Here is a 26719-nt window from a genome sequence, read left to right on the forward strand (position 1 = left end):
CCAAGACATAACTTCTCTACAATAGATGGCATCAAAAGGAAAACATTTTAAGTTGTAAGTCTTTTTCACTCTGCTCAATAAAACAGCAGACATCCTGACCTACAGTTCATATTTGTATTTCTGTTTTCAATCAAAAGATGAAATGTCTGAAAAATTCTTAATAAACTACTATTATTGCACATTTAAAACAAAAAGGAGTACAAGAATTTGCCATTGATTTGTGGTACAAAAATTAGAAAATAATTCAGAAGGCAATTTTTGCATGAAGTTTATTTATGCAGCACGGCTGTAGAATGTTTTACTCTTATTTTCTAGGACACACGGGTCAGTGTTTAAAATATGTTTGGAAGCAGAAGTAGTAAAATCTGCACACAAAAAATAAAAATACAAAGAAGCCTGCAGATTTTAAATATAGAACAAGGGTTAAATGTGTGCGCCGTCATAACATGATTTTCACATGACTCGCAAGATTAATCAAGATTATTAGTGTGATTTAACATAAACTGAATCCAACTTTAATGTCCGAAGTGGAAAACAGTGGTGTCTAAAGTCTTAAAAAGTCCCCATTTACCCACTATCCTTCCTCTGATGTCTTGGTCACATGTGATGCTGCATCAGGAGCACCACTGGTTTGCATGGAAAGTTATGTGTGCCAAGTTTTCTTCACCTGTTGCATCCAAGGGAGATTTGTGGAGTCTGAAGAGAGGGCTGGGGCTCTGTTGACTGTGCAACTTTTTTCTCAGTGGACTGTGAATCTTGAGTCTGAGGAGCAATAACAGGAAAATATGAGAAAGAGGCACGAAATAATGAGAGGCCACACTAACGAGAAAAAAGGTAGGATACAACACAGCTTTGATTCCAGCCAGCCACACACACGACCCCCGATAATAGGACAACCCCTCCTTTTCAAGATTCATTCAATCTTTTGGAAAAAAGACTTTATGGAGGACCAAATCTTGTTTTAATTAAGACAATATTTTTATTTGAAAATAACAAAAACACATTGGAAACAGCAAGGAAGTCTGTTGTTTTTAACATTTAAATTAAACTAATTTAAGTTTATAATGTATAAATACCCTTTAAACTTGTCCTCCGTCGCAAACAGTCCATTGCGCCCCATCATTCTGGCTTTAAACTCTGTGGTGATTTCCAAGGCTTTCACTTGAATGGCAGCTCGAGTGTTGGGCATTCCCTCATTTCATTTTTTTCAAATCACATATTCACACACCTTCCAGTCAATCTCACTGAAGCGGCCGGTTTGGGGACTGCGGGGCGCTTTTCTTTGGCTGTTGCCGTTTTTAAGACCGTCTTTTTGGGCTCGCCCTCTCCGTACATTACAGGGTTTTCCCTGCCATTATAAGGTTTAGGTGCAGCACCTGAGCCATGTTGGGCAGCACCTAAGCCAAATTAATGTCAATAAAAGACTTTTCTAAGATCTAATGATTGTAGATGAACGTCTTTAGCAAGTCTTGTCATGAACCTTTGAGTGTTATTTATTATCTGCTCAAGCTTTTCCAAAGTATTAGACACAGATATGGTGATAACAGTCCAAAATGATATAAAAAGCCAAACTACCACAAAAAGGGACCCAAAACAACAACAACAAAAAAAAGCGCCAAATGCCAACAGAGACCCAAAATCAAAAATGACCAAAAAGAGACACACACTTACACAGGACTACAAAAGGATGCCAAATCCTACAAAGAGAAAGTCCCACAAAGAGACCCAAACGTATGGGCAAATTGCATTTATTTTATTGAAAAACTCAACATTTTCCTGAGGAAGGATGCCGAAACCCCCGCCAAATAAGCGCCTCTGAGTCTTCCACAAAGCCAGGGAAAACCCTGCATTACGTTCTGTGACACCATATTTCTTGGCTGCTTGGCAGTGGTTTGAAGACTCTGCTCAGTTATCACTATCCTCTTAAAGTGAACTGCTGCGGCTAGCCTCGTCTGGACACATGGATGTTGTGGAAATGTACTGCACTCAAGCAGCAGTATAAGTCATATTAAACATAAATATATACTGATCTGATTACAGCAAAGACAAAGACGGCAGTATTGACGGCAAAATAGGCTACAGAATATCTTGTTCTGTATTGACAGGTGCAATATTTGAAAATCAATTAATTATTTTAAATTACAGTTGTATCTGCATTTATGTCAAAACTTAGAGACATCAAACATCAAAATGTCATTTATTAAATGTATTTGTGCCAAAATGACATGTAAACATCTTTTCGTATTCTATTTTGCCTGAAAACGCTTCCAACACTCTTGCATGTCGCGTAAAAAATAGGCATCGGCCCTATTTCTAGCATGCACGCGTTTTTTTTCCGCATTTCTGAGTAACTTGTAAATTGGTTAGGGATCTCTTTGGGGATGCATGTCTCATTGGTACAATAAGTTGCTGTGTCCTTGCAGTTAAATGCCTACCTTGAGCTTCTTCTTTCGTCTACCCAGGTCACACTGCCTAGCAACACTTTCGTCAAATTCGCTGATGACACCATGGCAGTGGGACTCATCACAAGGGGGGATGAGTCCAACTACAGAGACAAGGTGGAGCGATTGGTGGTGTGGTGCAGAGTTAACAACTTGCTCCTCAACACATCAAAAGACAAAAAGGAGCTAATTGTGGACTTCAAGAGGAAGAAAACGGACATCCAGCCGCTGCTCATAGGCGAGACCTGTGTAGACAGGGTCTGACTTCCGCTTCCTGGGAGTCAACATCATGGAGGACCTGACCTGAGGCGCACACATCACTGAGCTAGTGAAGAAGGCCCAGCAGAGACTCTACTTCCTGAGAGTTCTCAGGGGGAACAACATCCCACAAAAACTGCTGGTGTCCTTCTATGGCTGCTCCAGGGGGTCACAAAAGCAGGACAGAAAACCATTGGCTGGCCTCTCCCCTCTCTGGAAGAACTTCACAGCTCCCGCTGCCTCAAAAAGGCCAAAACCATCCTACAGGACTCATCAGACCCCGGTCACACACTGTTCAAACTACTGCCGTCAGGCAGGGCAGGGTTTCCTGCAGCACTTTGCAGTTAAGGCAGCCTTAACTAAGTCGTCTGAGCGCAAGCTTATCTGTCCTCTCTGCATATTGACAGAGAGCGGAGCTCCGACACACACACACACACACACACACACACACACACACACACACACACACACACACACACACACACACACACACACACACACACACACACACACACACACACACACACACACACACACACACACACACACACACACACACACACACACACACACCAGTTTTGTTGACGTTACACTTCCTCTGACACAAGCAGGCATAACAGTGGTTTCTATGCCCTGATGACCGACTGACAGGCTGAGGTTGTAAACCAAGGCAACTTTATTTCTACAGCACCTTTCAGCAACAAGACAATTACATTCCATTGCATTTAAGTTAGTTCTCCATTAGTTCAATGGTGACAACAGGGCAGTCACCAAGTTTATTGTTAAATGTTTGTGTTATTATGCAGTTTGCACTAAAAAGTCTTTGTTGTTTACATTCCTTTGCATTTTAGTTAGTTCAATATTAGCCTGTACACAATGGCATTTGTTTAGTTGCACAGCCAGTTTTATTAATGTTACTCTGAGTGAGCAGTGTTGCCAGATAACCGTTTTGATTCACAATTAAGGTGGAAAAGAAAGGTTTTTTTGTTTAAGGCATTTCTGTTGATGTTGAAATGGATTTTAAAACATATGGTATCGAAAAAAGTATCGTTAAGGAATCAGCATCAAAACTGAGTTATCGAAATTGGCACCGGATTTAAAGATTTTGAACGATGCCCAGCCCTGCTCCCTCAATTGTTAAATGTAGTACAGAGTCTGTAGTCTATTGCACAAACAAGCCCAGGCAGCGAGGCGAAGCCACGTTCCTGCCCGGGGGAAGAGACGCTGCCGCCGGCCACGGAACTCTCCGCCTCCCGCTGCCTCTGGATCACTTTGAAAGTCGAGATCTAGACTTTGAAACTCAAGATCTCGAGTTTCAAAGTCGAGATCTCGAGTTTAGTGTTTACCCCCAGTACATGTTTGTTTTTTTTTTCTTTCCTCCAGGTCACCTCCGGGGCTCCGTACAATAGGGCTATGTGCAATTTGTAAATGTGGATGCCGTTATGGGTGTGTCTCCTATGTGTTTTTAGCATTAATATGTATGCAGTAATATCATTATTTATTAATGTATTTATTTAGGCATATATTACCTCATAGATGTTTGGCACTTGACAAGGACTGCACTTAATTTTGTTGTATCTGTTACAATGACAAATAAAGATATTCTATTCCTTTTTATTACTCTTCCGCTATTGCTTCACAACAACACACCCTGTGCTGCTTTTGTTCTTCTTTTCTCTTTCTAAACAGCAAGAAAAACAATAAGAGAGAGTATTGTTTAATTCCACCAGGATGGCCACATTTTGTTTTTACGGCTATTATTTACAGATTTCTTCAACAGGAATAAATAGGGTACATACCCGGAGGGACACTGTCCTATCGCTTATCCTGTTGGTATGGGCTCAGGCACAGAAAGAGAGTTTTCAGAACTGAATTTGAAGTGGCTGCTACTGCAGATCCTACAACATGAGAAATTAACGACATATTTCAGCAGTACAAATCAGCATTTCACACTAGTCTTACCAAGCAGTGCGTGGTATGCCCTTACCTTTGTGGGATGAGATGTCGGGCAGCGGCTGATGAGTATGGGTCGTAGACGGACTGTTAGCAGGAGTTGGACTGGTAGACATCTCACTGTGAGAATCGGACACAAGGCTACAGACGGTATACACCAGCTGCTTCGTCGGTAGCTTTAAGTTCTCCGTTGAACTGTCTTCATTTTCTATTTTAGGATTAGTAGAGAAATTGGGGGATCTTGAGGCATGAGGGATTTCTTTGACATCATTTCTAACCTGGCGTGGGAGAGGTATCTCTGAATTAGCAGCCCTTTGTTTGGAGTTTGATGAATGAGATGTATTATCAACTGACTGGTCTGGCTGTTGAGAACAGGAGGAAGTCTTTGAATAGTTTGGTCGAGGCCGAATGAAAGGGAGAGGAGCAGTAAAAAGGCTGCGGAAGGCAGAGGCTTTGTTTGGTTCAACCGCACTTTCAACACAATTCCCTCTGCAATCTGCGGACTGAGGAGCAGGAGGGGAAGATTGAATTAAGCCTTGAGGACAAGAGAAACTGGTTCCAGAACTGTCAAGAGGCTGCAGTGTGTCAGTAATGGGGCATGCGAAAAGGCTATGAAAGGGTCTTTTCAGGGTCTTTTTACATCCAACTGCCAAATCACCACAATGGACCATTTTGCTGCTACGCTCTGCTGTCATTTCGGCTGAAGGACGCGGTGTGCCAGGTTTGAGGCCAGATGGTGTCTTTTTGGAGTGCAGGTGGATCTCAGTGGGTTGTTTTGCTGCAAAATAACAACTGGCAGAGTTTGCAGAATCGCTTGTCTTCGTCAAACAGGTGACAGGTTCAACAGGAACAGCAGCTCCACCTTTAAACTCTGTGAAACTTGAGGAGGGACAGAAGGGCTTTGAGGCTTCGGTGTCAGATGTCAGAACAGAGAGATGTGGCCTCAACTGTGTAGGGTGTTTTGAAGTAGATGTCTGACTAGGGGGGCTTAAAAAAATCCTTTTGCAATTAGTGCGTCCAAAAGGAAGAACACGTTCACTTTTACAATTTAGAGAGCTTGTAATATCCGTAGGCTGGTGCATGCTTCCTTTCATATCTCCTTTGTCTTCGGAGGAAGCAGCCTTGTCTGCCACGTTAACAGGAGAATGCGGCAACTCCGACTTGACTTTATGAGCAGCTCTTTGGGCCAGTTTCAGGGATTCTGGCATATTGCCACCTTGTTTCATGTAATCCCTAGAGGCCAGAGTAGGACTAGGGCAGGTCTTTGAAAACAGGCCAGTGTGCACGTCATGGGATGACAGGCTCTTGAATATTTTCTCCTGGGATTTGTTCACTTCATTTCTGGTATTTAGCGAATACAAGCCCCTCTCATTTGGGGTTTCTGAGCTTAGCAGAGGAACAGTGCTCTCTTCAAAGTCAGTGTGTGGGGTATAGGATACAGTTTGTGCAGTAGGAGTGGTAGGTGTGTGGCCAAATGTAGAACTTCCCACTGATTTACAGGACCTGAGAACAGCATCTACAGAGTAGGGAACATCACTTTGGTTTGCAGAGCCTGAAGTGCAATCAGAGGAAGATTCTGGACATCCTCGAGTTGTAAAGAAAGTAGGAAAAGGTTTGGATAGTTGAGGTCCGAGCACTGCTGCAACTGAATAACAAACTGGCTCCTCGTGACTGAGGTTACTTGATGTGGGGACGTCGTGAGGTTGAGCGGCATCGGTTGGATGTGGTGGGACAGCTTCCTCCATAATGTCAGCCAGTTCTTCAGTCTGACAGAACAAGGTTTCCTTCTCAGCATTTGTGCTGTTGTAGAAGTTAGGCCTGAAAAATAAAAGCAGCATCAGCACGCTAGTAGCTGAATGTTAATGACTACTATCAGTGTTGTAGTACTCAAGACTGGTCTTGGACTTTTTAAAAAGGTCTCGATCTCATCTCGGAATCGACCACATATTTACTCGGCCTTGTCTCGGTCTCGGATAAAAAGGACTCTGGATTTTATTTTAAAGGGGTAATAGAATGCCAAACCGATTTTTCCCAGTCATAGTTGAAAAACGACAGTTTGGTGGGTAAATAGGACATACATAGAACCTCAAAATTGACACCTCTTTCCTCTGCAAATATCACAATTTGAAACTGCCTCTGAAAACAGGCAAATCTGAACAACGCTAAAAGTTTACGTCAACTTCTCAATTCCTCCTCATTTGGCTCTACCTTCTATCTTTGTAACGCCCCAAAATTTACATAGGCCACTAACTGATCTGAGGTCAGTTAAGTCTTCTAAATCTAGGTCATGCAGATCTCTGCTATTCCATTACAAAATTCAATTCTGAGACTTTTTTATGCGAGAAATCAACTAGGTAAAGCTCAAATATGGGCTGTTTTATGAAAATGTATGGCTAATTGCAAATTTGGTAAGACGGTGTCGGACTTTATGAGCTCCACAATCTGCCGGGACAGGTGGTGGCTGCTGGCCGGGTTTGCTGCCTTCCCTATCATCCTCTTCCCCCTTCACAGACCTGCTGAGCTGGAGCTCTGTCAGGATCACACACACAAGCTGCACTGTGTACTTTAGAAAAGAAGAAAGTTTGGAGGTTTTGCAAGGATATTGAAAATGAACCACGGCCGTAAATGCAGTGTTCCAGACTGTACAACAGAATAGCCTACTGGCCCAGAGAAAAGGGTCTAGAACGAGTATATCGGACGAGAGGGAGGTGTGGATCTAACGCAGCGCCGCAGAGGACAGGCTTGCAGGGGTTCACTCTCCTCTCCCCGCGCTTACTAGCTACGAGGTGAGTTGTGATTCTTTGGTGGAGGTTTTTTTATGTCGCAAGAGTAACGTTAGAACAACACTAGTTGTAATGAAAGTGTTGAAACTTTTTTTATTTTGCAGACCTGCCAACCTTGAAAAACTTTTTTGAGTAGCAACTTACTGATTTATTGTCGAAGTTGTGGTTCATGAACACGGCGGCACACATTGAAAAAAATGACATTAAATGTCAAATCTGTATACATTTTAAACCCTAGAAAATAATTATGTTCAAGTAGGCTACTTGAATTAAATAAAACATGAATTATATTAAATACAATTAATATAATCCAATAAAATATATTACACTGCATAATGACCACTTTTACTTTTGGTACTTTAAGTATATTTTGATAATACTTGTACTATTACATAGGGAAGATGTTGAATGCAGGACTAGTAACTGACAAGTCATTTGTAACTCTACAACACTGTTTTTTTCTACTTTTACTGCAATACATGATGTGAGTTAGTCTTCCACCTCTGGAAATCACCAACAACAGTCGTGCATGAACACCTGCAGCAGTGTTTAACACCGCCCCCCCCTCCGGTACCGGTCAGAGAGGCGTGTTTACTTGGTCTTCCGGTGCGTCCAGTGACGGGCTCCGTTCAGTTTTTAATTAGCCTACATTAGTAACAGTTAATTTTGTTACGGTATGAACTTAATCCTAGGAAAGGCAAAACATATATAAGACCTTTGTAATGAAATCCAAGACTTTGTCTACCAAATGCAAGGCTTTATTAATAATAATATAAATAATATTTCTCCAAAGTTGACAGGTAGGCTACGTAAATTAATTTCACCTTTCTACATCAAATCAGTTTACCTTTGCAAGCACCGTCCTCCCTTGGGGAAACCCGTAGATATATGGGGGAAACCAACCAAACTAAAAGGGAATGAGGGAGGAATAACACTTGCATCTGATGCTTTCGTTTTACTATCAGTAGCCGATATCCCTGCTTGACATTAGAGGAAGGAACCTAACGCTGTGATTGGTCAAACTCCTCTTCTTTAGTTTTTTTTTCCAGCATGCTCCTGGCTGCTACGCTGTTTTAGCCATAGGTTTTAGCCGCCTACTACCATCAAGAGTTAGACTGAGACGGTTACTGCGCGTCAACAAGTGAACTCAAAGCAGTCACCTGATTTTCGTGTAGTCTAAAGTGACATCGTATCACCGTATTTTGATGTCAAAAAGCGTATCTGCGTACAGGTTGGCAGGTCTGATTTTGTCTCGGCTAGCTGCTGCAACTCTCGCCTGGGCATGTCTGGGCATGTAACAGACTGTGTGTGTGCGCTGTGCAGCGGTGTGTGTGTGTCAGTGTGTGTGTGTGTGTGTGTGTCTGTGTTTATATGTGTGCGCACGGCTGCAGTGTGTGTGTGTGTGTGTGTGTGTGTGTGTCTGAAATATGAGACCTGCTGTATCGTCTCCAATGTATTGTCTGAGTGGCTCCTCAACCAATCAGCGCGCAGCTCATCTAAATATTCATGAACATACCATATTTGGAAGAAAAGCTGTCAATAGAGCCATTACACAGGGATGCCTGGGCCAAAAAAAATAGCACCTGGGCCATTTTCAGCCCAACCAATGTTAAATACCCTATTAGGAGACCTTAAGGAACAGTGTGAAATACCCTATATAATCATTCTATCACCCCTTTAAACAACTGCAGGGATATCACAAAATTGCCTGTATCGTCTGATTTGTGTGTTATCATCTTACTGTGACTGGATGTAAAACTTCCTGCTTCAAATGCAACCAATAACTTGACTCATTTCTAGTTTAGAAATGTGTTTCTGCTAACCCCCCACCCCCCTTAACGCACACTCCCAAAGTGAATGTACAGTATCTCACAAAAGTGAGTACACCCCTCACATTTTAGTAAATACTTCATTATATCTTTTAATGGGACAACACTGAAGAAATGACACTTTGCTACAATGTAAAGTATTAAGTGTACAGCTTGTATAACAGTGTAAATGTGCTGTCCCCTCAAAATAACTCAACACACAGCCATTAATGTCTAAACCGCTGGCAACAAAAGTTAGTACACTCCTATGTTAAATTCCCATAGAGGCAGGCAGATTTTTATTTTTAAAGGCCAGTTATTCATGGAGCCAGGATACTATGCATCCTGATAAAGTTCCCTTGGCCTTTGGAATTAAAATAGCCCCACATCATCACATAGCCTTCACCATACCTAGAGATTGGCATGGTTTTATGTCGGTTAACCTAATAGCTGGTTTGATTTGCATTGAGAGATCATTTTATGGAAAGTACTCCATGCCAATCTCTAGGTATGGTGAAGGCTATGTGATGATGGGGGGGTATGGTGAACGGTATGTGATGATGTGGGGCTATTTTAATTCCAAAGGCCAAGGGGACTTTATCAGGATGCATAGTATCCTGGATCCATGAAATAACTGGCCTTTAAAAATAAGAATCTGCCTGCCTCTATGGGAATTCAACATAGGGGTGTACTAACTTTTGTTGCCAGCGGTTTAGACATTAATGGCTGTGTGTTGAGTTATTTTGAGGGGACAGCACATTTACACTGTTATACAAGCTGTACACTTAATACTTTACATTGTAGCAAAGTGTCATTTCTTCAGTGTTGTCCCATCAAAAGATACAATAAAATATTTACTAAACTGTGAGGGGTGTACTCACTTTTGTGCGATACTGTATATCACAAGAGAAGAAGCTCTGGCTGTCTGGGAAATGTCAGCCAAAATTGTCGGTAATAACTTTTTAAGAGTTTATTTGCAAAATCTAAATCTAAAAGAAAACACACAGCAGTGTGTAAATTCTGCAATGTAACACTAACAGACACGGCTGGGACAACCTAAAATGTTTTATGCACTAAGTAAGGAAGCATAAAGAAAGGTAAACTAGCTAAAGTTATCAATCTGCCTCTGTACCAAAACTCTCCAGAAATCTCTTCACCCCTCACCCAAAGTGATTTAGCTAATATTAGCTATACATATTTGCTAGTTGTGTGTATACTGTATGTTTCAGTTGTTTGGTCTTGACCCACATGGTGATGACACATGGAATGTCTCGGTTTAGGTGGTCTTGACTACAACACTGACTCATATCATTACACTGATGGATTAACAAAATCACAGTGATGAGTTTAAGTCACATGCATACCTGATTGGTTGTAGGAGTGTGTCAGGGGTCCCATTTGCTTCTATAATTTCTGACTCATTTGTGTTGTCTGGCTGTGCCGACGACTCCTGTTCAGCTTTTTGTGCAAGTTGTTGTTGTTGTTGTTGTTGTTTTTGTTGTTCATAGAGCTCATTATCCCGTTTTAATGTCTGCGGTAAGAAGAAGATGTACATTTCTTCAGCACAAAGCAATGTATACAAAACATTTTAACAACATTTTCATGAGCCGACTTTTACATACACACCTCATTCAACAGTGGGTTAGTGACGTCATTTAGTGGCTCATGGGAAAACTTGCAATCTGCTCCTTGAGAACATTTTCCATTTCTGTGGAAGAACTTGCAAGGAAAGGACTGTGCCGCTTTAGTAAAGGAAATATTAGATGTTCTACAGCCTACAGTTACTGACAAATTGCAGTACAATACCAATCACTGCAATGAGTTTATGACAGAGAAATGATTGCTGTTCAACCAAAGGATATGGTGCATGTATGGGCAGCTCTCCCGTTTTGTGCAGAGGCCTTGGATGTAGAATTTGCACACTTCTTTGATGAGATCGTTGTAACCCTGAATATGCTCCAGTTGGCAGTCGTCAGCCTGTGTGCAGTAAAGGGAAGAACGCAACGCTAGGACATTAAAGTGGGAGTTATAACACTCAATAACAGGCCAGAATAATCAGATGGGTTTTTTTTTTCTATACTACAAGTCACTTTGACATATCAATTTTGGTATAGTATCACTTTTTACAAATATTATACATTTATATACATAGTAAACATAACCTGCCTTGATGCACCTTCCATAAAGGAAATGTCGACAAACTAACCGCCCATCCACCAACACAGCATGCTGGTCCCTGAACTCCTGTGTCATGAACCTTGGACGTTTCACTTGGACTTCCTAAGAGGAAAAAGGAGTATAACAATAAGATTCACATTTTGATTAATATGATTAATACATTTTCAAGGAAGCATTTTACATTACATTACATTTCATTTAACTGACACTTTGGACAACCAAAGCAACTTAAAAGTGGGAATCGATCCCAGATCTCCCACACCAAAGGCATGTGTCATATCCACTGGGACCATCAACCCCCACCCCATTTGTTTGCTCCCGGAACTGTAGTGGCATTCTGAGCTTTTGTTAGGGGCAGTTACTTAATTACTTACATTTGGTGGATTTGTAAGGGTGTCCTCACATCTGATGTTGCTATGGTGGACTGCCCTCAGTACACACATCTTTTGTTAATTTATATTTCCCTTAAACCTACATTGTGTAATGTTTTGAGTTGATTCTTAGCAAAAAAAAACTTTGTTCTTTCACAAATATGTGCTCATTCATGTGTAATTACTTCCACCAACTAATCAAAGTAGTCTCGTAAGTGTAGAATCTGCCATTCAGAATCATTCAGAATATATAGGAGCGAGTCGCTCGAATGACAGCCGCCATCTTTAAAATACATCAGCCAAAGAGGGACATACCTCCACATTTCACCCTCTTACACCTATTGGCACCGTGACGAATGCCAGGGGGAGATTACTCGCCAGGGAAGCGAAAAAGAGAAATAAAACGACAACGTGACAGGCAAAGCAACAAGTCCAAAGTTAATATTGGAGTGGCTAGAACAGCTGCGTGGAAACGATGGAGAGAGCTAACTTCGGGTTCGGACCCCGTAGGAGGAAGGGCTACAAAGTAATATTCAGTTGGTTGTCATATACAATTTCACCACTAGATGGGAGAACATGGCTAGAACTTTAAATATCTGGTTATCTTTGAGACATGCCTGTAGCTTTCACTGGACAACAATAAGAATAATTCTACTTTACAGTTACTGTTTCTGATGCAATATGAAATGAAATTAAACAGACTTGAGGAGACAAAAAGATTTGTTCACTTCAAATAGTTTGAGGGTGTTATTTTCAAACTAGTATTGGGCCACTTATCTCTGTTGTGTTTTTAGGTTAATGGGACTTTGTCTGCCTAGAGGCTTTTGAATCATAAGGCCATTTGTTCTACCTTACTTAATGTCAAAACGGTGTCCTATGGTCCCCCAGTGGCTAGAAATGGTGATAGGTGTAAACCGAGCCCTGGGTATCCTGCTCTGCCTTTGAGAAAATGAAAGCTCAGATGGACCGATCTGGAATCTTCTCCTTATGAGGTCATAAGGAGCAAGGTTACCTCTCCTTTCTCTGCTTTGCCAGCCCAGAGAATTTGGCCCACCCATGAGAGAGAGACATCATGGCTTTCAAATGAGCAAAGTGACAGTTGGTCAAGGCCACACCCCCACCCTCCACCTTGCCACCCCCACCCTTCCACTTCAGATACAGTATTAGGGGACCACTAAGGCCTATATAAAAGAGACTTCAGATACAGTATTAGGGGACCACTAAGGTCTATATAAAAGAGACTTCAGATACAGTATTAGGGGACCACTAAGGTCTATATAAAAGAGACTTCAGATACAGTTTTAGGGGACCACTAGGGCCTATATAAAAGAGACTTCAGATACAGTATTAGGGGACCACTAAGGTCTATATAAAAGAGACTTCAGATACAGTATTAGGGGACCACTAAGACCTATATAAAAGAGACTTCAGATACAGTATTAGGGGACCACTAAGGTCTATATAAAAGAGACTTCAGATACAGTATTAGGGGACCACTAACAGATACAGTATTAGGGGACCACTAACAGATACAGTATTAGGGGACCACTGAGGTCTATATAAAAGCATCCAAAGAGCACCATGTCATGGGACCTTTAAGGGCAGTTACACACTGTATGTGTCGCACGAGCGTGTCAGCTGTGTGGCATGTCCGTTTATATTTGGGCTCCCATGGTAACAGGTTAGAGCTTACACACTGTCCTACTGAGAGAACCAAAGTGTCTCCCTTGTTCTTTCTGACGACGGTGGGAAATCGGGAGCAGGAGAAGTTAACCCTCTCCATGATTTCATGTTGTTTATGGAGAAGGAGAACCAGGAAATGCTACCAAGCCACGACCGAGCTACGTGAAAATCCTGAAATGCGTAACAAAACACAAACAGATTTCCCTAACATTATTTACTTGTAGTTATTTGAGTCCTCACAAAAATAATATGATAATGCAGTTTAAAAGTAAAACTTGTTTGTTTTATTGTCACAACAGAACATAAAAATATATTAATGTTCTGATAAAAAAAACGTATAAAAATACAAACTTAAGATATGAAACTTAAAGTTAGACAATAACAACAACAAAAATCAAAGAGTGTCGCCAACAGGGAGGTTGTAGTGCGCCCTCTGGTGGACAAACTATGCAACACCAACACTCAGAACATGGTTGAAGGGAGTTTCGTCCGTTTTTATTTAAATTTTTTAAAGGGGTGATAGAATGCAAAACCGATTTTATCTTGTCATAGTTGAATAATGACAGTTTGGTGGGTAACTAGGACATACATAGAACCTCTAAATCCCATTGACACCTCTTTCCTCTGCAAATCTCACTATTTGAAACTGCCTCTGAAAACGGGCAAATCTCAACGAGGTTGTGTGTGTGTGATGACACCGTTGCAAATGCGATGATGATTGGCTGGGTGGGCGGATGCCCTGCTCACGATGTCTCACTGCATGCTCTGACTACCACTAAACACAAGACAGCGACAATAGCGACGAGCCAGAGAAATTCTAAGGTAGCGTTCTTGAACTGGAAGTACCGGCACTTCTTCTCCCTCAGTGAAATTAAAAGGCAAGAATGTTTATGTAACATGCAGGCTATGCCCAGGAAAAAAGACTTTATCCACGTCTGCCTCAAGCAACTCCAATCTTATGAAGCGCCTCACATCAACACATGCTAACACAACACTTGTTGCTGCTGCTAACCCAACCCCAAACGCGAATGCAGTTAGCGTGAGCTCCAGCGAAGGAGACGGAGCCACTCTGTTAAAACAAGCAACGCTCGATTTTTCGGGTCAGCAACAGGTGACCAAGGCCGAGCTGAACACAATGATTGCAAGGTATGTTGTTGAAAACATGCTACCCCTGTCCACTGTGGAGTCTGAGTCATTCAGAGCTATCCTAAATACCAAATGTTCTAAAATACTGTATATAGTGGTTTTATTCTTCAATCAGTTAATATAAACATATTTGAAGATGCTATAGAAAGTAATAGCGTTATAGAACATAAAAAATAACGTCCGTTACTTTGCTGAGTAACTAATTACTTTTACAATGTGGTAACTGAGTTACTAACTGAATTACTTTTTGGGAGAAGTAATTTGTAACTGTAACTAATTACTTTTTTAAAGTAATTTGACCAACACTGTTGAATAGGTTGCGCAGATCTCAAGGAGTTCAGCGGCCGGTGCTGCCTGTGTTGCTGCCTCGCTGCAAATATACTCGAATTACTCCGAAAATAAAGCTAACCATCCGTGATTTGTAGCTACAAATAGCTAGGATTGAAGGGACAGTCGCAGCTAACGAAACCCCTAATGTTCACAAAAATTCATTAACTTGAAATCCGACACCGTTGTTAGCTTTATAAGACCTTTAGGTAGATGTTGTTTAAGTGGTGTGACGAAATTCAAACTGTAAATATAGCTACTCTAGTTATGCCGGCAGCTGGCAGCCAGCCAAGAGTAACTGAAACCTGTGGTAAGAGATTGCTGGTGTAACAAGCTCGCTGACCGCGCTCTCACACACACACACCGGCCATTTAGCTAGCAGGAAGAGGGGAGTTACAGGCCCTGGAGCTCTGTCAGAGCAGCGGCGTTTGGTAGTCCATTAACCGAAAAAACAGTGACTTTGCGCGGGTATGGAGTGCTGTGGGCTGCCAGTCGTGACGGAGCACCATCCACCTCACAGCAGGCCGGGGTCTGTGAAGGAAGGCAGGCCGGGCGGTGAGGCAGCAACACAGGCAGCACCGGCTGCTGAACTCCGACACACAGTCTTACCAAATTTGCAATTAGCCATCAATTTTTGTAAAACGGCCCATATTTGAGCTTTATAGTTGATTTCTTGCTTAAAAAAAAAGTCTCAGAAGTGAATTTAATAACGAAATAGCCCGACAAACAATGTATAACTTTGCAGTGTCTGAAATATGAGACCTGCTGTCGAGTCTCCAATGTGTTTCTATGTGGTTTGCTCAAACCAATCAGCGTGCAGCTCATTCTAAATATACATGAGCATACCATATTTGGAAGAAAAGCTCTTGTTCCAAATAGAGCCATATTCACATGGTAGTTAAGGGCCTAATAAAATAGCATTCGGGCAATTTTCAGCCCAACCTGTCTGTGTGTGTGTGTGTGTGTGTGTGTGTGTGTGTGTGTGTATATATATAGGTTTTTTTTTTATTCATTCATCAGAACCATTTATAATGACAAATGATTCTGATAATTGAATATTAAAGGGGTGATAGAATGATTATAGCTCTGTCATATATATATATATATATATATATATATATATATAAAAAAAATTTTTTTTTTAAATTGGCCATTATAAATGCCGAATATCGCCCGCCGATATATCAGTCGGGCTCTACTACAGACTGATGATGGATCATTTCTATCCTGACGGACACAGACAAGTTTCTTGCTTACCTGCTTGTCATTTTTATTTTTACTGTCTCCTCCATGTTTTCTCCAAGCAGGTCTAGTCTGATGGTTTCCATCTCTATTGGCAGGTCTCCATCTATCCTTCTGTTGGTACAGATTTTTCTGCCCATCTGGATTCTTCTTCTGCTGTTGCTTGTTCACGTTATGGATATTTTTAATTTTGTAATTCTGACCTTTGTGACACATGTTATTGTAACCGTGGTTATGCATCACTTCTTTGATGAAGCCAACACTTGAATGTCCGTTATCAGTGTTATGCATATGGTAGTGTCTGGCCTTGGAGTCATCGTCTTTAAAGGATGCAGCATTATACCTTCTGGCTTTATGGGCTTGGTAACTTTGCTTCTGTGAAAAGAAAATGCATATAAATCAATGTCAAGGACTGTTAATATTGAAAGATTTATCCCAATCTTTTCAAGTCTGGCAAGTCCACAATACAAATACATCCTGCGCTAGACAAACAGCACAAACCCTATACAATTGAATTTTGATTTCCACTGAGATACAAGTAGACAAATAAAACCAATGCTGTCTAATATAAAATTCACGCAATAAAAGAGCAACTTATTAAACCATTGAAGGCTATAGTTTGTGGGGCTGTTGAATTGCATTGCCTTGTGTTATACTGGGAGGTGTTACTAATAGGGATACACAATATGAATGTTTTCCACCAATACGATTAGCCCTAATTACATACTTTTCAAGGCCAAAACCGATAAAATAAGTTCACAACCTTTAGTTTATGCACACCTGAGGGTAAGACAGGCTAAGATGTAGTGAGCAAAGATGGATGATTTAACCACGATTACAGAGGGAGTAGGCCATTCTGATAGATAGTTCCTACCTGACAGAATGAGCTACATAGATACAAAACAAATATATTATATATAAATCTATGGAGCTACCCTTCTTTTACTTACATTTACAGATGGAGTAGGCCATCCTGATGGATATTTACTGCCTGACAGAATGAGCTACCCTTCTTTTAAAATTCCATAGCTCTGACCAAACCAAATCTAACTGACATCACTATTGTTACCACGACAAAAACAAAGATCAGTTCTTCTGATTCTGGTGTTTATGGTTCTTCGCATTTTGCTAAGAATCTGCCGAGTATAAGAATTTAAATGAAATACCTGGCCACTCAAGGTTTCCAAATGTAATCAAAGTAAACACCGAGAAAAAGGTGGAGAAGATGAGCTTCAGCTAGCGAGACCATATGTGATGCAAACTTCACGACGTAATAACATGGTTCAAGTTCATCTTACCTTTTTATAAGAGCCAGTCAGCTCATCGTGGGCTTTCCTCTTCTTGGCATTGCCTCTTTTACCAGTCTCAGTCTCCTCGTTCCTGTAGAACAAAGGGAGTTTGTATTGCAGATGAAGGCCATTAAAACGAACTGCTCACTCGATCACATCAAGGCTAACGGCTAACTATCGTTAAATAACGTTACCGGAGTGTAAAGGCGGGTTGACCGGCGGGGCTCTTCACACCTTCTTCGACAGCAGACAGTCTCGTGAACAGATTTGCGAAAGCCATTCTTCTGTTTGTCTCGTCATGAGTTAGTTGTGTTTTAACGTAGAAAGACTAGCAGGGCACCCATAGCCGAGGTTGTGACCACCCAGTCAGAAGAAACAGAAAACAAGTTTCAAACAGCCACCTGGCAAAGGGGACGCTCGTGATAACAAACGCTGTCTCGCGCCCATAAAACTATCAATAAACCACAGCTGCTTTTTGGTCTTCCCTAGCTAGGTAGTACCTATCCTAACCTATTTTTCTGTTCAGGGATCAAGTGCCAAAACATATGCTAGTGTGAGTTGCGGTCCAGTTAATTCACTATCAGGTCGGTCTAAGCATGGATGTATAATACAACCATTGACATATGAATACAACGAGCTCACTCAATCGCTCACCTCTTCTTCCGTGTTTGAGACAAACGTCACTGGACTCTACCAAATATAGACAGAGGGGGGTGAAGAGCATAGAAGAGACCAAAGATCCTTCTCTGAAGAGACAAAAGTCACGCGACTCTACCAAATATAGACAGAGGGTAGTGAAGACCAAAGACTGCTGTAGTGAAGACCATAGACATAGAGGGAAAATCAGTTCGGTATGATTATTTAAATGCGCTGACAACTCACTGCACCTGCCAAACACTTACACTGAATGGAGCGGGTGACCGGTCCAAGATGGCGGCCCTACGGCTCGTCAGCGGCGCCAGTAGGCATTGACATACATAAAAGTAGGCAGTAGCGGTCGATGCGGCGTCTACTCTATATTATGGATATTATCAAATATTATGTCTGTGGTCTCAGACCCTGACACCTAGGGCCATCTAGCGGTAAAGTTTTGTATTGTCTAGTATATTTGGTGACGTACTGTACATGATGTGTAAAGGTTGGGGTGGCTCTTACAGGTTTGATAAAGCAGTAGGCTAACGTCACTTTCTCCATATTTTTTTATCTCCATTATTCTTCCTAAAGTTAAAGAAAAATTACTTTATTACAAGAACATACCATGTTGCTGATTTTCATGACAAAATGTTATGGACTTTTTTCACACTTCTTTTGTGATGCAGCTCTGGGTTTGGTTGATGGAAGGACTTGATTATCTCTTATAATAGTTAACATTCCAGTGTTTGAATCTATTGACCAAAAAAAAAAAAAACGTCTTGCCCAAATTTTACAGGCTTCAATAATGACTTTAAATTATATATTAAGTTTCTTTCAAAGTGTATTAATTCAACATTAAACGCTAAGAAACTAGGAATACATTGTCTTATATCTCAATTACTATAACTGTGATGGGTATGTTAAATGTTATTTTATCAGTGCCTTTTGTTTTTGAAGACTTTGACTCTTTCTTGTCTTTGACTCTCCACCTATGTGATAAGTGATAACTTCCTGTTTATTATTGTATTTCCCAACTTGAATAGTATTTACGTGTTCTTTGTGAAAATCAATGGTTGTTGTGACGAGTGTCGTTTTGTAAACTATTTGCCATTGTGTCTCCCTTTGAAATTCTGAAATTTAGCCCACAAAAGTGCCCAGTTTACTAAAAAGCCTTATCTGGAGGTCTGTCTTGTCACATTAGAATTATCCTCATTTCCGTTGCCCTTTGATAAAAAAATTAAAATTAAAAATTAAAAAAACCTCGACATTTGGGTACACACTTCCCATGATAAACTAATAATAAGCTGTGGTCTGATGACACAACAGTCACAACAAAGTCTCACATTCAAATACTTTAGAATTGATGTATAGTTACAGAAAATGTTCAAATCAGTGAAAAGCCTACACTTTCAAGCATGCACCAGATAACCTCAGAGAATCCATATTTTGATAATATTATGATAAGAAAACAAAAAACAAAAATGTCAGAAACCTGCTTTTGGAAACACACACACCCAAACACACACATACACACACACGCATGCACGCGCACACACACACACACACGCGCACACTTAGAGTATTTAGACTTAGTTCTCCTCAGTTCTCCTTACAAAATCATTGTATCATATTGGCCAAACACCATGAAAAAACTGTTATGAGCTAGTTTGGAGGTTTCAGTAGCAAGTGCTACCAGATGTGTGATGTATAATTAGGTGTTTTCATTAATTTTGTATAATGACAGACAATTTGCACATGAATTTAACTGACTTGAGAAACCATGAAGCAGGGCACAGAGGTGATGCTCTCTGATTTTACAGAAAATCCACTCTATCCCATTTGCTACTCTATGTTAATGTCAAGAAAGATTAACTCTTAAATGAATGTGATTAAAATGTAATTGAATCCACTTGACTGAATGGTGAACAAGTACACTCTGCCTCTCTTTAATCAGCAAGAGTGATAAAAGCTCAGATATCTAAAAAAAAAGAGGAGATAGAGGCTGGACTTTGTTCTTCCACATATGAGGCCATCCCTTTCTCTGGTTCAAAGTTCAGGTCACGCACACAGTTTCAGTATTGCCACCGTGAATGTGTTCCCTCAGTTTCTGAACTCTAACTGTTCGTGTGGAACTGTCTGAGCTACAGAATGACCCGTTGGGCCCTTATTGCTCCCCTCCTGCTCCTGCTGGGCCTGTTCATCCACGGTGCCGTCAGTGAAGAGACTGAGGACCCAACTGCAACACCACCAGCACCGGGCCAGGCCGCCGATGGCTCGCAGGCCGAGGACGAGAATGCAGAGTGGGGAATGAACTCCCTGCGAGGCGGCTTTGAGTCAGTCAGCGGATACTTTGACTCAATGCTAGAGTTCATGGGTGGACGTGATGGAGTGTGCCAATACCGCTGTCGATATGGTAAGTCACTTAAATGGATGAGTAAGCATTAACGCAGTATCGTTTAAGGTTAGAATAATAATGATATTGATCAGCCAGTCAATGGTATTTTAATTTTGGATCATTATTTTTTTTTTTTCAAAATATGTTACAATTTCATCTTAATTGAAAGGAGGAAATGTATTACAGTTTCCCTTTAGCATTGATAGCAGTGGAAAGGGTTAGGGTTAGACTAGGGGTGGGTGTCTTATGCTCCAGTTGATTTTTGGATTTTCACCCCATTAACGACACAGTTCTTGGGGAGAATGCAAAATACTTCCTTCTTTTTGGAATCAAAATTGTCAAATTTATAAAAGTATTTTGCCTCTTCTAACTAAAAAAATACATATACAGTACAGAACATAAAAGGGTCAAACCCAATCAAAGACTTTTAATTGACAGGTTTTTCACAATAAGAACACACTTTAGGTTAGACTCTCATCTGTTAACATTTGTTTTGCACTGTGGAGAAAGTCAAATCTTGCATTGGAATAGTGATTTTTGTAAATTCTGTCTTTTATATGCAATAATTAAGATGTAGAAATGAAGCAAATTCTCATTTAAATTAGATTTCTAAAATTTGTTTAAATTCACATTATAAACTACTTGTACTTTGATTCATCCAAACATTTAACATCATTATTACTATTAAAATACCAATAGAATATTAATGAAATCATTTCCCAGGACAGTTTATTAACAGTGTACGCAATGCACAATCTATCTCTGCATGAATGCTCCTGTGTTGCTCTTTAATAAATAAGCATTAAGTATGGTTACTCACAGTATAATACATTCATATTACATCATAAACTAAGTGGTTATACTGGACATTTCCTGTGTGGAACAAAAATGCAACGATCGCTCTGATATTTAACCCTTGATAAAATAAACTTCTTATCATCTTTGTTATCATTTGGAAGAGGGCCTGGAAGTGGACTGTGACCCCAGCTTTATAGGATAGGTTTCATGTGGTGGTGAATGTGTCTAATAACTAATAATATAATAATTGTGAAAAGATATGAACCAAATAAGTAACCTTTGTTTCTCTATGTGCAGGCAGGGATCTACTTTTGAACCCACATGGTTATCAAACCAGCCAGCACTGGCCCGATGTGACGTACATCTGATATTTTGCTTTGCTTCTCCTCTCAGGTAAAGCTCCTCTTCCTCGTCCTGGCTATCAGATGCCAGAACCTGATGGATGTACCTCCTACTTCTTTGGTCTTCCTATTCCAGACGGGGTATGCTTTTTCTGTCCATTCAGGGCAAATTTATGTGGATTGATCAAACTTGGAAATTTAGTTGATGCGGGTATAAAATAAATTAATCTACATTCTTAAGGGACTGTACAAAAATTATCTGGGTTGGGAAAAGGGACAAAACTTATGTTCTACTTTTTAAATAGCAAGACCCCACCCAGAGTTATAAATATTTCCTTTGGACCCTCCCTTTGACTTAAGAAATTGCAACACCCTCTGCTCTATATCTCAACTTAGCCCCACTTGCAAGCTTATCATGTTAACAGAACAATGCTTTTTACACAATTAAAAACACAAATGTTTATTGAACATTCAAGCTTCTGTCTATTTTTGAACTAAGAGCTACTAAATGAACAGTTATTACCACTCACAATAAGTGAACAGAGGCACAGAGGTTCTTGCCATTGTACTATTTTTGCTTCACCAATTAGCAGAACAAAATGGGTTGTGCTGAACTAGCATTATATTTTAGTTGGCTAGTTAAATAATGGCCAGCTCCTTAAAGATCTAAGATTCATGTCTAATGTTTCTTAAGACTGACAGTATGATTCTACCAGCTACTGGTTAATTGTGAAGTGAAAAAAATAAAAGATGCAAAAGACAGTGCAAAGAGCTGACTGTTGTGTCTCTGCATTGTGTCAAAACTTTAGCTTTATGGACCATGGGACAAACACCAAAACAATTTTTTAAATATATTATTCTTTAAAAAAAAAGTTTTTAAAGTAAATCTCGCAGGACAAAGGTGAAAAAAAAAATAAAACTAGGGGGGAAAAAGCAAATAATATTTTAACCCCCTGCCCCTAATAATTTTCATACAGTCCCTAAATATTCATAGAAGTCTACATTTGACTGAATAATGGAATCAGTTTTTAGTGTACAGTCAAAATAACCACCTGTAACCCCCCCACACTTGCATACTAACACATGAATCCCCTCTGTTGTGTACCAGATGGACATGGGCATCCCTGCCATGACCAAGTGTTGCAATCAGCTGGATATGTGTTACGACACGTGTGGCTCCAACAAGTACCGCTGCGACTCCAAGTTCCGCTGGTGCCTCCACAGCATCTGCTCTGACCTCAAGAAGAGCCTTGGCTTTGTGTCAAAAGTTGAAGGTTAGTAATGTTTTTAACCTTTATTTCAAGGTGCATGTATATATTCACAAGTAGTCTTTATACAATGTACTGTATGTCTCAAGTACAATATCATAACAATGTGTTCTATGTGCAATAACAATCTGAAAAATCTCAGGTGCAATAATATCTATATTCATAAGTAGTTATTGTTTCCGGTGCACTTTGGCAATCACAACTTTATTTATCTACGGCTGTTTTGTCTTTATATTGTTCTTCTACTTTATATTTTATTTATATTTATATAGCTTAATATTTTTATTGTAGTTTTTATTTCTTTTTATATTTTTGTAGAGCGGACTCAGTCTGGGGGTGGTCGGTGTCATACTTGTAGTGTTGCCACTCTTCTGTCGAAGAGACAGCAAGACGTTTTGGCAATATGGCTTTCTAGTCTGACATATGACTGTCGTGAAAGACAAAAAAATCGCGTAGTCTGATCCTGGCATAAGAGCATCACACAAAAATTCCAATGTAGGAACCCTGCAAATGGCAATAAACATTGATTCTTTTCTATTCTATCCAGGGCAGGGTCACTGAGCTGATCTCCATTTTTCAGCACCATTCTCTCTCAACTTCACCTTTAACAATTCAACAACTGCGACTATGGGCAAGACTTACATAATCCCACTATGTGACAGCTGAAAATGATGACCACTTGTGATACTTATCAGTAATCTCTAAAATGCCCTGCTTGAAATTAAAAAAAACATGTGGTCTTGGAAAAGTTCACTGCTGGTCTGGGGACCTTTCAGAAGCCTACATCTCCATCATGTTTTAATTGTTATAAATGCGCCCTTAACGTAATGTATAAAACCCTTTTGAAGAGATCCAAACGTCCCGAAACAAATCGCTTAATATTTAAATTAAAAAATAATTCTTGAGATCCCTATACAAATTATTACAATGCTCAAGCGCTTAGAACCTGTCAAGTAGGCCTACTGATAATCCAATGTACTATGAAATGAACTGTATGCTGAGTAAATCTCAGAAAATGTCGAACAGTACCTTCTTTTGTGCGTACTCTGAACAACATCGTGAAGGTCTGCTCCAAAATAATTGGAGTTCAGCAGTGAGAATTGTGTTTTATTTGGGAAAAGCATGTGGTCCAAAAAGCCAAAGAAATTATTGATCAACAACGTCCATATCCTATCCACACAGTTCATGTATGTGTACATGTTATTTTGGGTCTGTAGACTGTTAAAAACTAAAGTTGTTTTGAACTTGGACTTGAACTACTGCTCCGTACTGACTGCCGTTCCTGTTTTTGTCCCTTTCTCTCCTCAGCATGTGAAACGGTAGCAGACACCTTGTTCAACACAGTGTGGACTCTGGGCTGCAGACCCTACATGAACGGCCAGAGAGCAGCATGCTTCTGTCAGGGAGAGGAGAAAGATGAACTTTAGATTCAAGCGCGAACCACTCTCCTATTTATAACAGTATCAACTACAGCAACACATCAGAAGATGTGAGTCATGGTGTTGCAAAGACTTGTGACTACTTTAGTAATTTATTTGGAAGTTATTGTTCTGGTTTTGTTCAAAGTCATTATTTTTACTTTGCAGCAAAATGTAGATGTTGTTGAAAGTTGACTTGAGCTGCAAGCCCAAACTGTATTTGTTTGATTGTAGAGGTGCATCACTGCTATCTGTAGTGTTGGTATTAGCACCAATACTGTTGGCAAAGGCATATGATTTTGGAAAAGTAACAAATATCTGTGGTGTGAACTCCACTTTACAACCCATAGATAGCCTCTTGTGCTTCATACTTTGGGTGTGTTATCATGTCCTACTTAGGATAGTCTACTGTATAAATAAATGTTATTGACACATACGTGAATGTGATTGTTTCATTTCATGGTATACTACTGACAGCATTCATTACCCAGAAGTCCTCGGATCAGTACATTGCATTAGCCAATCAACTTAAGAGTATTTAAAAAATAATATTATTTATCCTACAAAAGAAAGTTGGAATGAATAATAAATGGAGAGAACACTATGCTATTATTACCAACAGTGGACACGTTGGTCATGTCCTCACTGTTTATTCTGAGAATTTGGGGGGAGTTTACATTCAACATTCTGATAAATTACTGTTGTAGTAACTGCAGCTATTGATTGTCAGGTGAATTGAACAGCTAATGAGGTATTCAAATAATATTATATACATTTTATGTACAGGGTCCAAATCTTAACTAATGCTCTAAACGGGGAACAAAAATGGTGAAAAAAGGAAAGGCTGCATTGACGCTAAGGGGTTTATTATGAATGTTTTCAGATTCCTTGTCAAATGTGGCTCCATCCACATCTGTAAGCTCCATTTTGTCAGACTTAGCTTGTTTTTAGCTGTTCTTTGTTTGCCTAAGCCATAGACTGTAATTATAAGATATAAGCTCTAGTTTCAGCTCAGTGTTAACATGCTAATGTTTACAGTGTTGACCTGGTCCAAATTAAAAAGTATACTCTACCAATTTAGCATTGGTCCTACAACATTGTTGTACTCGCAATGGACAGTACACAGTGGTGGTGGCATGGTGGGCCAGTGGATAGCACTGTGCTCACTACAAGAAGGTTCTGGGTTCTGTGTGGAGTTGGCATGTTCTCCCCGTGTGTGCGTGGGTTATGTAGATTAGGCTCTCCAGTCAGTGCCCTTAATCAAGGCACTGGCTCAGATCTGGAGTTGGTCCCCGGGCGCTGTAAACGGCTGCCCACTGCTCCCTTGAGGGATGGGTTAAATGCAGAGAATGAATTTTGCTACATGTACTGTATGTGTGAGTACCTTTAAAAACTTTAAAAAACATTTAAATCTGCCTTGTCCTAACACCATTGCTATTATTTAAAGATACATTTTGTAATATTTTTTGTTGATTCTTAGCAAAAACCCCTTTGTTCTTTCACAAATATGTGCTCATTCATGTCTAATTACTACCACCAACTAATCCAAGTATTCTCGTACGCGTAGAATCTGACATTCAGAATCATTCAGAATACATACGAGCGAGTCGCTCGAATGACGGCAGCTAGCGCCCTTTATATAGAGAGTGTGGCCAACTCAAATCATGGATGCCATATTGGATACCAACGTCAGATGACTCTACAGTGTAACCCTATGGGGCGAATATGCTATCTTGAAATAAATCACTTATTTTCACCATAAACAGGCATATACATGTTAATATGAACATTTGTCAATTTACATGTCTTGCACAGTGAATATCAGCTTCTGCCTTCAAACTGACGCTTTAGAGTTTATTCTTTTAATCGTATCCCAAACTGGCTACATTAAACCCAGTGCAATATTTATTTCAGGGATATACATCTCCAAGACTTTGTCTGTGTGTATGTTCATGTCATGTACTGTTGTTATATATGTTTTATCTGTTTCCTTATTTTGGAGTTTATGTCATTTGTGGTAATGTCTCATGTATGTCTGTTGGTGTTATTAATCCCATGTATGTTTGGATGTTTTTGGATGTATGTGTATGTCATTCACTGTTTGGATGTATGTGTACGTCCTCATTTTTAAACGAGCTACACAGGGATGTACAAAGAATTTCGGCCTTTGGCTGACAATAAAGTTGTATTGTATCGTATTGTATGTAAAAGGCCCTTACGGAAATATTCCAGTGTATATTTACAGTGGGGCAAAAAAGTATTTAGTCAGCCATCAATTGTGCAAGTTCTCCCACATAAAAAAGATGAGAGAGGCCTGTAATTTTCATCATAGGTACACTTCTAACTATGAGAGACAAAATGAGAAAAAAAAATAAAAAATCCAGAAA

General features: G+C 40.1%; 2 protein-coding genes across 7 annotated transcripts; one reads left to right on the forward strand and one right to left on the reverse strand.

Moving 5' to 3' along the window:
- Positions 1 to 251: 251 nt before the first annotated feature.
- LOC114567913 (mucin-17) lies at positions 252 to 18401 on the reverse strand. 5 transcript variants are annotated; one of them, XM_028597181.1, is made up of 11 exons: positions 18382 to 18401; positions 17674 to 18290; positions 17489 to 17570; positions 16206 to 16565; positions 11410 to 11523; positions 11106 to 11220; positions 10870 to 10979; positions 10608 to 10774; positions 4687 to 6470; positions 4499 to 4597; positions 252 to 762 (listed from the first exon to the last, which is right to left on the reverse strand). In XM_028597181.1, the coding sequence occupies exons 2-10, from the start codon at positions 17757 to 17759 to the stop codon at positions 4515 to 4517; spliced, it is 2901 nt and encodes a 966-aa protein (XP_028452982.1). In that variant the 5' UTR covers positions 17760 to 18290; positions 18382 to 18401; the 3' UTR covers positions 252 to 762; positions 4499 to 4514. The 5 variants fall into 5 exon arrangements, with proteins under 5 accessions (XP_028452982.1, XP_028453000.1, XP_028452991.1 ...); XM_028597199.1 differs by lacking the exon at positions 18382 to 18401 and adding an exon at positions 4350 to 4380 and having other exon boundaries at positions 17674 to 18344; XM_028597190.1 differs by lacking the exon at positions 18382 to 18401 and having other exon boundaries at positions 17674 to 17807; positions 18134 to 18343.
- On the forward strand, positions 18203 to 24656 carry LOC114567938 (group XIIB secretory phospholipase A2-like protein). 2 transcript variants are annotated; one of them, XM_028597228.1, is made up of 5 exons: positions 18203 to 18462; positions 20260 to 20525; positions 21699 to 21787; positions 22755 to 22920; positions 24223 to 24656. In XM_028597228.1, the coding sequence occupies exons 2-5, from the start codon at positions 20261 to 20263 to the stop codon at positions 24339 to 24341; spliced, it is 639 nt and encodes a 212-aa protein (XP_028453029.1). In that variant the 5' UTR covers positions 18203 to 18462; position 20260; the 3' UTR covers positions 24342 to 24656. The 2 variants fall into 2 exon arrangements, with proteins under 2 accessions (XP_028453029.1, XP_028453021.1); XM_028597220.1 differs by having other exon boundaries at positions 18203 to 18330.
- The last annotated feature ends 2063 nt before the right edge of the window (positions 24657 to 26719 follow it).

The sequence above is a fragment of the Perca flavescens genome, chromosome 2 (genome assembly GCF_004354835.1).
Source record: "Perca flavescens isolate YP-PL-M2 chromosome 2, PFLA_1.0, whole genome shotgun sequence".
NCBI classification, from domain to species: Eukaryota; Metazoa; Chordata; class Actinopteri; order Perciformes; family Percidae; genus Perca; species Perca flavescens.

Excerpts from the sequence above, each read along its gene's own strand:
- LOC114567938 (XM_028597228.1), top strand. The coding sequence starts at position 20,261 with ATGACCCGTTGGGCCCTTATTGCTCCCCTCCTGCTCCTGCTGGGCCTG. Across the intron at positions 20,526-21,698 it reads CCAATACCGCTGTCGATATG|GTAAAGCTCCTCTTCCTCGT; the intron begins GTAAGTCACTTA and ends TTCTCCTCTCAG. Across the intron at positions 21,788-22,754 it reads GTCTTCCTATTCCAGACGGG|ATGGACATGGGCATCCCTGC; the intron begins GTATGCTTTTTC and ends GTTGTGTACCAG.
- LOC114567913 (XM_028597181.1), bottom strand. The coding sequence starts at position 17,759 with ATGGCTTTCGCAAATCTGTTCACGAGACTGTCTGCTGTCGAAGAAGGT. Across the intron at positions 11,524-16,205 it reads AAAATAAAAATGACAAGCAG|GAAGTCCAAGTGAAACGTCC; the intron begins GTAAGCAAGAAA and ends TTTTCCTCTTAG. Across the intron at positions 4,598-4,686 it reads CGACATCTCATCCCACAAAG|GATCTGCAGTAGCAGCCACT; the intron begins GTAAGGGCATAC and ends CTCATGTTGTAG.